The 12,586-nt window shown below is 43.0% G+C and overlaps 1 protein-coding gene across 2 annotated transcripts in view; it reads right to left on the bottom strand.

Moving 5' to 3' along the window:
• The window catches only part of LOC147145110 (neprilysin-like), a 64,345-nt gene extending 52,943 nt beyond the window's left edge, over positions 1-11,402 (bottom strand). Inside the window, exon 1 of one of the 2 annotated variants that reach the window (XM_086036371.1) lies at positions 11,226-11,402. In XM_086036371.1, the coding sequence (XP_085892497.1) occupies positions 11,226-11,268 (43 nt within the window). In that variant the 5' untranslated portion in view covers positions 11,269-11,402. The remainder of the gene's footprint in view (positions 1-11,225) is intronic. The other variant, XM_086036370.1, reaches the window with a different exon arrangement.
• Positions 11,403-12,586: the final 1,184 nt, after the last annotated feature.

The raw sequence follows: 12,586 nt of genomic DNA, 5'->3' as shown, positions 1-12,586 counted from the left end.
CAGTTCAAGACATACTGTACATATGAATCAAGGTTAGATTTTTAATACATTCTATGATACTATTTTTTGTTATCAGAGCTGGGCGTTTTGCCTATGTGACGGACCGGTCCGTCTATCCGCCTATCACGGACACCCATTTTGTAGGCGATAAACGGGAACCTTAAAAAAATTAACGGTTTAAGCATAGTTGGAAGCCCATTTTTTCTGTCTATGTCATCGTCAATCGTTTATTTTCGCGGTGAGGCTTCAATGACCGCGGCGAGGTTTCCATCTCCCGTTGGCCGCGACCGAGGCTTCTGGGTCCTTAAAGGAGGCTACCATGCCACGGTGAATCTTTCGTTTCAAACAACACTCAGATTGGGTGGGGGGGAAAGCGGTAGTCGCTCAAACTTTGTAGACGGAAACGCAAACGGAAACCCGCTCCAAATAATAGGCGGACCGGCCTATAAGTGATTACTATTTGTTCTGGCCGGACAAGAAGGCGGATAGACGGACGCCGGAAGGGTACTCCGGCTGCAGGCGGATGTCGATAAACGGACCGGGAAATTTTAGTAAAATGCCCAGCTCTGTTTATTATTGCGTATGAAAGGTGGTCCTCAGTTTACGATGGTCCCATCGTATGATATTTCGAGGTTCTGCATGGAGCGCGATTAACTACTTTGCACAAGGTACACTTAGTTGCTTCCATACTTACTGACAGGGGAGGAGCTACGTGGTGGCCAGGTCGCTCTCTCCTGTCTTTCGTAAAAAAACTTTCAATCTTAAAGTCAATGTCAATCAAAATCACTATTCATACAATTACACTATAACAAAATGCCTGAGAAGTCGAAATCATTCTGAATGAAGGTCTCTGGGCAACCTGTTTACATGTGACGTGGTCTTTTCCGATCTGCCGTTTACATGCTCCACTCCGTGAATCAGACCAGCCATGTTACAGCCGTGTGACATGTGGAGATCAATGTAAACGCCACATGATTTATAAAGATGGAGTTCATCCATCTCTCTAGCACAGTAGTTGTGATAGTTTTAACACTTTTATTAAAGCAACACCTTGATTAAAAAAAAGTACTTTAAAACAAGTAGCAGACTAGACTTTACATAGACTTGACCCTGCTTTTTAGTGTGTTGAGCAAGGTTCTGGATATGTGTGCATTTCAATTCATGAAACCCTGACTGTGGATTGGTTCATAAACAATGACATTTTAGTTACAGAGGGCATAAATGTGTGCATGCTTTTATGGCCACCCTCGGACAGCATTGAGATGTGTCACGCTGGCCACCCACTGAAAAACGTCTGTCTCCACCCCTGCTTACTGATTTGTATTTGATTGTGTTATATGTATATTGTTGTGTGTTTTACATGCACATATATATTTACTGTATTCTGTCAGCGTAGTTTGGTGATGGACTACGGTGCATTCTGCAATGCGTACTAAAGGGAAGAGAGCTCCTTTGTAAAGCAAGGACCTCATTGTAATTTCAGCCACACACTACAATAATAACTTAAAGCGGAAGTCAACCCAAACATATTTTTTTTCAAGCATATGTTTTATGCAGGTCCACTAGCTGAAACAAGGCAAAATGATCAATATTGCATTTGTGGAATATAGCCAAATCCATCTATATTTAGCCATCTCAGGGAGCGGCCATTTTGTCACTTCCGTCGACTGAAAATGACATCACAGTTGCTCAGAGCTCAGCTAACGACCAATCACAGCTCACCTGTTTTCTGAAGCTGAGCCATTACTTGAGCCCTGAGCAACTGTAATGTCGGTTTCAGTCAGCAGAAGTGACAAAATGGCTGCCCCCCTGAGATTGCTAAAAGCGGGTCGATTTTGCTGCCTAACTCATATTACATAAACACAATATTAATCTGAATGCCTTGTTTCAAATAGTGACCCTGCATAGAACATATTCTTGAAAAAAATATGATTAGGTTGAGTCTCTCCTTTAAGGTGGAAGCAGATGAGAACATGAATTTTTCAGTTTTAAGAAGGTCCTCCAAGGCAGTGTTTCTCAAGCTTGATTGAGCCAAGGCACATATTTCACATTGCAAAAAATCTCCTGGCACACTACTTAGAAAAACAATTTACAAAAAGGGACATACAGGGTCATTATGTACCTTCTGTTATCTAGTGGAAGAAAATTGTATTGTTTTTCCTGTTACTATATGTGGTTGGGATAAATGAATAAACAAAACAGATTTTTTTAATTAGGAAATATATTTTTTTTGTCAAAATAATTGACATTAGATAATTTCTCACGGGACACCTACACCTGATTGATCTCTCACAGCACATGAATTTGCCACAGCACACTGGTTGAAAATCACTGCTCCAAGGGTCCTACTATTCCTATATTTTTATGTATTATGCGAATTTATGGCTTAGATATTTTGGAGTGCAGCACGGTAATTTAGTGGTTATTAACTCTGCCTCATACTCGAGAGTTCCTGGGTTTGAATCTCAGGTTTCCTGTCAAATTCAGCTGGGATAGGCTTCAGGTCAGAATTGCATGCTGGGCCAGATCAAATCCGGACGGCCCTGATACAGCCCACAGATCCCAGGTTGCCCACTCCTGGCATCAAGCCACAGAGGTTCATTTCCCACTTGAGCATGCATCCCTTTACTCCACTCACACCCGAGTGGAGGCTTTTCAATCAAAGCCTGTCGTTGTTATTTTTCGGCAGCACTCGTGTTGAATAAAAGAGATACAAACAAGGAAATGAATTCAAACATCCTGTGCAATCTGCCACGCCGAGGTGGAGGATGTGGAGGTCAGATGCTTTTGACTTTATTTTCTCGTCTGGAGGCAAAACACATAACAGTGACAGTCAGGCGTCCCGCCGCTGCGATGAAACATTGTGTGTGTGTGTGTGTGTGCGTGTAGATGTCAACGTCAGCGCGCATTGTTCCGCCACTCCATCCTGATTCATTGCATGCCAAGAAATGAAATGCAGATGCAATGAAGTTTATACAAACAGTAGAGTGAAGACCAGGCGAGGGAATGTGCGGAAAGAAAGACAAGAATGGAGGAGGTGTACAAACCAAGTGGGACACTGACAGGCACTAAAACATGTTTAAAGGCGACTGCCTCACACTGAGCTGAGGCATGTACGGTATGGGAGTTATGAGCCAATCAGATCATGTCACTCATTCACCATGCTATGTAAAACAAATGTGTTTTACGTAGGAATTGTATACATTGGAACATCCAAAGTCAAACACTATGTAATCACCTAAAAAGCCGGTAAAGTTGTAATTTCAAAAGATTTTTCTCCATGCTTTTTAAAATTAACGACTAATTATAAGTATAAGTCAACCAGCGTTTTTTATAACAAAATGAAACAAAATAAAGTAAAATTGCTCCGCAATGCCAATTGCTGCTAAACTCAATTTACCATATTTTCCAGACTATAAGTCGTTACTTTTTTCCCTAGGTTTTGAACCGTGCGGCTTACAGACCAGTGCGGCTATTCTGTGGATTTCTCTGCCACCAGTAGGGGCAGTCTCACCCGAATGACAATACAATACAATACAATTGCCATTAACAGGATGTGAATGCAGGTGGAAGAGTTCAACAGGGAGGGCGCTATGCACTAGGTTATGAATTACGTGGTATGCGGTAGTAGTAGATCTGACAAACTGGAGTGGCAGCAGCACGTTAAAGGCTGTGTATTTGTCCATTCAAAAACATGTTAGAATGCAAGAAATTGGCGCGGCTTTACAAGGATAGAGTAGACAGTGAAGCCAGAGACTGATATCTTGCAAAAATAGACATTATAAATGGTTTGGGTCCCTACAGAATTCCCAATACTGAGTGGACCTCTAAATCTTTAGCCTCTCATGTGCAATTTACAAACGGGTAGGTGCAGTACCTCCAGGTGATGAAGGGGGCAAACAATAACAACACCGTCATTCGGACGAAGCTATGTGATGTGTGTTTGCTTGTGAACCGTCCACTTGAGCTGCACAAACGAACGTACTTATTTCCTTTTTAACAGTGTATGTGATCGTTAGTCATTCCTTCTTTCCTTTTACCTCACTCACTGAGTGCATGCACGTATGTGACTTAGAGAGAGAAAGCAAGAGAATTCTAAACTTTATTTTTAACTTACTGCTATGAAAATATACGGAGCATAATCTCGCCAAAGACTGAAGGTTGTTTATGGTGAAATGTTTTCATTTTACAGCTGATAGCCAAGCCATCCGACTTTGTTTTGACATGTCCAAAATGTTGGTTACCTCGGCCAAGCAGAAAACCTATAAAAACTCAATCCGTTATTAAATTTTCTTCCTTCGCGATCGAGGGTGGCATTGCTGCACCCCCTAACACAGCAACGGTTCACCATGTTTATGTATTTCGCCTATCTAAATCAAGCGAGACACACAGCAAATTGGTTTTGCGTAACAACAGTAGTCATGTCGCCTCCAGTGCGCTCCCAACATGGTGGTTTCCCCGGTAGCGACGTCAGCGATGACGGGTTGTGCACAGGCCCTATTTTTCAACATAGATTGGTGTGGCTTATATAAAGGTGTGGCTTATATAAAGGTGCGGCTTATAGTCCGGAAAATACGGTCGCTGTGTGTGGCTTGTATAAAGGTGCGGCTTATATGTGTTTTTTTTGTGTGTTTTTTTGTTTTTTTTTGTTTTGTTTTTTAAATAGAGTGGAAGAGGGTGGTCGACTGGTTAGCACGTCCGGCTGCCAGTTCAGAGGTCGTGGGTTCGATCCCGGCCCCTGCCTCCCTGTGTGGAGTTTGCATGTTCTCCCCGTGTTCTCTGGTTTCATCCCACATTCCAAAAACATGCATGGTAAATTGATTGAACTCTCTAAATTGCCCCTAGGTGTGACTGTGAGTGCGGATGTTTGTCTTTGTGTGCCCTGCGATTGGCTGGCAACCAATTCAGGGTGTCCCCCGCCTACTGCCCGAAGACAGCTGGGATAGGCTCCAGCACGCCACGCGACCCTTGTGAGGATAAGCGGTATCGATAATGGATGGATAAATAGGGTGGCTGTGTGTTATATAAAGGTGCGGAAAATACGGCTAAAACCAAGTGTGTGTGTCTTATCACCAAAATGCACAGGTGCAGTCAATAAATAGTGATCGATTATTGGCAAAAGCAGGAATGGGCACGATCCCTCTTGATTAATTCAGGAAAATGTAATTCCCACAGCCAGTGTATGATTACTTCTCTGTACACAAGTGAATCTCGTACGTTGGCATCTCATGTTATATTATTTCCTTTGGCAAAAATCTCTTGGTATTCATGCATAACTGTAAGGGAAATTAAGTTTACTTTAAGAGAAGAAAACCTTCACTACTAATATAATGGAGCTCAAGTACAATTTAGAGTTCAACATAGTCCAGTTTAAACCATTAGAAAGACAGAGGGTAGCAAATGTAATTTACCAGGAGAAAGAGAGCATGAAAATGGCCCTGCTGGTCTTGGACTCAGCCACGATCAGGTGAAGTTAATCATGTTAACGAGGCACGGAGGGTGAAAACAACCAATCAATGAGGAGGGAAGCAGTGAGTCCACAGAGAAGAGAACAGCAAGCTTTACGGCAACGTATGTTTTACTACACTGATAGACGGTTTTATTTGAGGAGACCCCAAAGTTTCCAAGCTCCCCTGTCTCTTTTTTCTATGTCCATGTCTCCCAAAAATATCCAAAACATAATCACTCCCCTTGTCTCTCGGGACCTCGGCAACCCCTTCAAAATTAAAGCCATCATTCACCAGGACACCTGAAAAACACCCACATGCGCCTACAAACACACGCATACACAACAGTCAGAGAGTTTTACAGGCCACATCCATGCAAGCCATGAACATGTCATACACTTAATTGAGGTGTTCTAATAAGCATAGGAATGTGCCCTAGTTTAACTTGAAATAACACGTTCTGTGGGACATGTGGCCAGTAGCTGCTGCTGACTAATATGAATCTCATCCACCAACAAAGAGTAATGAGGACATTTTGGGGAGTTAAGTCACACGATGTTTGTCGCATTGGCAGAGTCACATATATTTAGTAAACCCCAAGAAAGCTACAGTGCTATTTGATTCAAGTTACTAGAGGGACGCCAAAAACAGGCGGGTTTGTGGTTTTGTGGCCAAGAATGCGGCTTGTGACCAAAAGGGTGACCACAGGTTCAATTCCCTCTCCAATGGATGGCTCCTCCCATTTACAGTTGAGGTGAGCAAGACATTTAAAGTCCCTGTAAAGGGAAAAAAAAGTCTTCCAAATTTGACACATCACAAAGAAGAGTTGATAACAAAATGTCAAACTGGAATGATTTAAAAAAGGCATAAAATGAGGATTCAAAATCATGAAAAATCAAGTCATTGTTTCTACTCTCAAATGCTGTGGGCATGTCAGCCGAATACAATAAAGCCATACTCCACTGAACTTTAAACTGAGTGGACCTCTGTGGACCTGGAAAATGGATGCTACTTCATCTGGCATCCGTTGTCTTGAATCTCAACAGGTCATCAAGGGGTATCTGCACTCTGCACCAACAAGGCACTCTAAAGTAGCCCCATAAGTCTGAAGCACAAGTCCACAGGCTAGCTGTCAAGTCAGGCTTTTTTGAAAATCTCTCATTGTTATGCCCTCCACGTGCTTCTGCCTTTCTCACGAGATGTGCACACACTCACGACCAGCAACAAGGCGCTCGAGTGGGAACACCAGATACATTTTTAGGATGGAGGTATTGCTAACTAGTTATCCAGCTAGCAGCTAGAGCGAAGGTATTCATCTTCACCCTTCTCAAGTCATTGGGCACTGTTTTAGCCATGCAAAAAAATAGGAAAACAGAAATGGTGGAGAACAGTTTACGCTTTTGTACTGTGCGCATATGGATAGGAACTACAGCTTTATCCCCACACTTAAGGACTACATAATTCTCCATCTTTGCACCTTTTCAGAAATTATCTTCAAACATGTATGATATCTGAAAGAAAAAATCTCTGAATTCACTTTATGGGGACTTCAACTGGAAAGGAGTGGTATGTCACTAATAGTTTTTTTGCTGTGCAATAGGTTACATGGAGAAGTCAAATATCACCCACCCCATCCACCCCACCCTCTTGCATGCCCCTGTTTCTCAAGGCACCACGGTATACACGCTAAAAAATGTTGATCAGTGAAGTTTATACACTATGGGCCCTATTTTGGTATATTGGCGCCTGTCGACTCAGCGTAAAAACGGATGTAACTTGGCCAGCGCAAGTTTAGTCTAGTGTGTTTGGGGCTGTGTTGCACCTCTTTGGGAATTCCAACACTTGGAGTTGCCTCGTCCCCGACTCATCTGACAATTTGGTAATAGAGAGTAGCCTGTGCTTGTCGGAAAAACGTGCGCATCATCATTTTTGTGCCAGGGCAATGATCTAATTCAGCATATCTGCGAATTTAGTAGACGCACCCCCATCACTATAAGGGGTTAGGGGGGATCACATATGGTCGCCATTCCAGGAGTGATTACAGCCAACTTGTGAAGTGGCACCCCTTACTCGCTTTAAATTCAGTACAGGAAAGGTGCACGGTCTACACGGAGAATGCATGACAGTTCGCTGGAGTCCGTGCAGGAGATTGGTGCACGCAAAGTACGTTTATGAGGAATTGCAAGATCTCCACTTGCGGATGACGTGAAGTTGACAGCTGTAAAGTGGGCACTTGGAGACCGCGTTCCACCACCGACCGTGTATCTCCATGTGACAGAAATGAAGAGGTGCCCGTATTTACGTTGAGCGCACATGCGCCGGTCTTCAAGAACAGAACTCTGTATTGTTTTTAGTCAGGAAACCCTGTCAGAGCACAAGCAGGAGCCCCCAAGAGTGTACACATCACTATTTGGGGAACTATATTGTAGGTGTAGGGTGATGCTCGCTGACCAATTCTAAAAGTAATTTCCACAAGCCCCATGAAACTTTTAAAAGGTTCTTGCACCATCCGACAAAATATCTCAGTTGAGAGATGGAACTTCATACTAAATTTGACATTTCCACAAAAGTTTAAATAATGTAGATGAAAAATATGTAAATGTGTAGTTACTATACGAGACCAAATGATGTCTTGCATGCCCCCAACAGTGTGCGCATCACAGTTTGGGAATCCATGCTCAGGGGGATGCCAAATGCACCATTTTAATTTGCTTGAGAACAGCAGCTCAGCAGACTGCAGCCCTGCAAACCTTACATAAATTTTCACACACCCCTGACATTTGAACCTTCGCACTCCAATAAGGGCACAGTAATGCTTACTTTGTTCTTAAAAGTCACACTTTGGGGAAAAACAATTAAGTAATAGAGTTAAAACACATTTGATTTTAGGCAACCCAATCACTACACTTCAGCAATCCAAAGAGAGAGCACGTCAGGGATACCCACTACCCCATACTACACAAAATGATTAATCTATTTAGTTCTGGCATGCCCAAAGTCCGGCCCGGGGGCCAAATGCGGCCCGCGGCCCAATTTTATCCGGCCTGCAGCCTCTGTCATAAAATTAATAACGTCTGGCCCGTAGCCTCGTTGACAAGCGTATAAAACACACTCTAAATGCAATTTCAAATTTACACACAAGAGGTGAGCAGCACTCTGTCCAATCCATAACCCTGTGTGACCCTTTCTGGACAGTTTCTAAAATAGCACAATGAATTAAAAAAAAAGGCAAGTTGACAGCGAGGGCCAACAATTTAAGGAGAGGTGGAAATTGGTCTATTTTTTTCACTGAAACACGCAACAACTGTATCTGCCTCATTTGCAAGGAGACTGTTATTTATTTCCCTGTTTTTAAATCTAAAAGTTCAGTGAACAGTTATTTTCAACAATATGCCATGTTTCAAATTAACCATGCGCTGTACTGGTGAATATGATATATTTTTTGCGGATTTCCCTGTTATTGAATTAAAAAGTTCAGGGTACATTTAATTGCCAGTTGTTATTCATGTTTGAAATGTAATTTGCACTGGTGAATATTGTTACTTATTTCTCTCTTTTTAAATCTGGAAGTTCAGTGAAAATTTAATTGCCAGTGGTATGTCATGTTTCAAAAGGATCAAAAAACATGTGTAAGAATCTTGAAATTTAAATGAAAAAGTCAAAAACGAAAGGCAGACTGGTTTGCTAAAATGTGCTTGGATTTATTGGTGTTCCCTGTAAAACACCAATGTCAGGCTAAATGGCCGGCATGTGCAATTTTCACCTCACCAAATTTGGTCTTCTTTGCAAAACGTTTGGACACCCCTAATTTAGTTTAACCTTTATTTAACTAGGTTAGTCCCATAGAATTCATAGATCTCTTTTCCCACTAGAATAGCATGTCGGCAGTACAGTGGACTGGGCCGTGGAGTGAAAACCTACTAAATGTTGCGATTCCTTTTGACTTTTAATCTGATACCTCCCACCAGGGCACTGGCGCACCCCAAGATTGTGTGTCCCGGGATTCCATGCTGTAGATTTTAAGGGACGCCTACTGCTTCATTCTACAAGTAATTTCCCCTAGAATGGCAGCTCCGTGGCCCCGTAAAGCTTTTAATATATATTCGCACCCCCTTGGACTTTTAATTTTGCACACCCCATGAGGGCACTGGAATGTTCATTTTATGAGAAAAAGACACTAGGGGGGAAAATGACATAAATGTTGCCATTATACTTTAAATCTTAGACACCCTGATGAAGGCATCGATGCACCCCAAAGAGTGTGCACACCAGTTTGGGAATGCTCAGTGGTGACCCTTTCAACAAGTAATTTCCACTAGAATAGCAACTCTGCTGCCCGATAAAACTTTTAATATGCCGTCACACCTGACAGAATATCTCATTTGAAACAGTTAACTATACACTAAATTTGACAATTACACAAAACTTGAAAGGATAAAGTGAAACATATGTGATCGACAGTAGTCGACTGGTTAGCATGTCCGCCTCACAGTTCAGAGGTTGTGGGTTCGATTCCGGCTTCCTGTGTGGAGTTTGCATGTTTTCCTCGTGCCTGTGTGAGTTTTCTTCAGGTACTCCGGTTTCCTCCCACATTTAAAAAAATCATGCATGGTAGGTTAATTGGACAATCTAAATTGCCCTTAGGTGTGATTGTGAGTGTGTGTGTTTGTTTGTCTCTGTGTGCCCTGCGATTGGCTGGCAACCAATTCGGGGTGTCCCCCGCCTACTGCCCAAAGACAGCTGGGATAGACTTCAGCACCCCCGTGACCCTCGTGAGGATAGGGTGGTATAGATAATGGATGGATGGATGTAAAAATATGTGTAGTTCAATAAAATAAAACAAAATTTCAATGTAAAATATCGCTGTTAATAATAAGTTGATAATTCATTCCCATTTTCTATCTCATTTATCCTCTTTAGGATCAGAAGCCTATCTGGGCACATAAATAAACCGCCAATAAACCCACTCACATAAGGACAATTTAAATACTTCAGTGAACCTACTATATATGCATGTTTGTGGAATGTGTAGGAAGCAGAGTGATTGGAGAAACACACGCAAGCATGGCAACAACATATAAACTCACCAGAAAGGCTAGATTTCAACCCCCAAGCTCAAAATTGTGAATGAGGGATTGCCACCATGCGACCCTAATTCCATTTTTTTTTAGTTTTATTTACAAATACATGTATTTGCTGATTAAAATTAATGATCCAATTAACGAATACAATAACAAAATGTAAATTAATGCTATTTTAATGCACACATATTAAAGGTCTATTATAAAGCAAATGCTCGGCGGAATTGATTTAAGACCGGGGCAACCTACATGTCGCCCATGAGCCACACTTTACCCACTACCACTACCACTACCTATATCGAATCCCACTAGAACAGCAGCGTTGCCGTCTTATAAAACTTACAATATGCCCTCCGAACCTTTGACAGAATATGTCAAACAGAATATGAAAAACAGAACATCATACTACTGTAAATCTGACATTTCCACCAAGCTTGAAATAACAAAGATGAAAAGTTTGTGCGCAGGGAGGCTCACTCATGCAATCAATTAAAGCGCACAAAAGGCGGAGTTGGTTCAAAACCACTCAGCTGGAGCACACATGGTGACTGACACTCCTGTTGCACGTTGTGAACTCCAGTGTAGCTTTTTGCATGAATCAACTGGTGCACACGCCACCTGGTGTCACCCAGAGTGCACGCCAATATCCCCACGCACGCACACATAACAGACACAAATCGGCGGTGGCACAACTTACCGGACGTGTCGGGGAATTTGGCGACGATACTATAAACTGGCATCCCATCCGCTCGTTAAACATCCATCAAATCCACTCTGGAGGAGGAGGCGCAAAGTGGTCCGCTCGTCTCAATCTGGAACGCTCCACGAGGCGCAAAATCCCGCCTCTCTCGCCTTCCTTACTGCGCACACACACACACACGCACGCACACACGCGCATATACTGTACACGCACACCCAGATTCTCCACTACCTGCTCCTTACAGGCATGCCATGCAGACGGGCGGAAGAACGAGGAAGCATCGCCGAATGCATGGAAATGATCCATCGCACTCGTGCGCTTGCGGCCCAAGTGGTCAGGTGTGAGGTGCACATGGTGCCGTGCTCCAATTTGAAGCACCACGACCCGGTGAAACGCTCAAAGGCTGGGAAGTACGGCGGCTGAGATGTATTAACTAAAGCACATCATGTGCACAAGTGTAGCACTTGTACAAACTCAGTACAAGCTAAATGTGAAACGAAAAGTAAAGGTTTCAAATAGGACGCAAGAACAGTGGCGCCAACCGTTAGCACATCTGCCTCATCATTGGTTCAGGGTTCGAATTTCAAGCATTCCTGTGTGGTGTTTGCATGTTGTCGCTGCGCTTGAGTGCTTCCTCCCACATCCCAAACACATGCATGTTAGTTTCCCTAAAGACAAAAATGTCCGTAGGCAGGGGCGTTACCAGGGGGGGCGGAGGTGGTCAGTGCCCACCAACGGACACTCTCTGCCCACCCAAAGAAAACTCGATGTAGTTCCGATGAATGGGATATAAAAAATCTAAATCAAATCAACTTTTATTTGTTTAGCTCAAATCACAACAACAGTTATCTCAATTAAGGAGAAAACAAAACACGTTTTAAGGTGCAGTAGCCCTACACTTTTTCGCATGTTCTCCCCGTGCCTGCGTGGGTTTTCTCCGGGTACTCCGGTTTCCTCCCACGTTCCAAAAACATGCATGGTAAGTTGATTGGACACTCTAAATTGCCCCTAGGTGTGATTGTGAGTGCGGATGTTTGTCTTTGTGTGCCCTGCAATTGGCTGGCAACCAATTTAGGGTGTTCCCCGCCCACTGCCCAAAGACAGCTGGGATAGGCTCCCGCACGCCCCGCGACCCTTGTGAGGATAAGCGGTATAGATAATGGATGGATGGATGGGAATTTGTCAGTACAATGAAATAATGCTTGGCAGGTTTGCCTATAGTTGAGAGGTTCTGGGTTCAAATCTCGACCAAGCCTTCCATTGTGGTGTTTGCATTGTTTGTTTTCCCCGCCCTGGTGTGGGTTTTCTCTATGATATTGTCTTCCTCCCACATTCAAAAAACATACATTGAAGAATCT

The sequence above is a fragment of the Filicampus tigris genome, chromosome 7, assembly GCF_054856515.1.
Source record: "Filicampus tigris isolate MCC_2025a chromosome 7, RoL_Ftig_1.0, whole genome shotgun sequence".
NCBI classification, from domain to species: domain Eukaryota; kingdom Metazoa; phylum Chordata; class Actinopteri; order Syngnathiformes; family Syngnathidae; genus Filicampus; species Filicampus tigris.
Note: the sequence above shows the minus strand (reverse complement) of the source record. Positions and strands in the feature narration are given on the sequence as shown.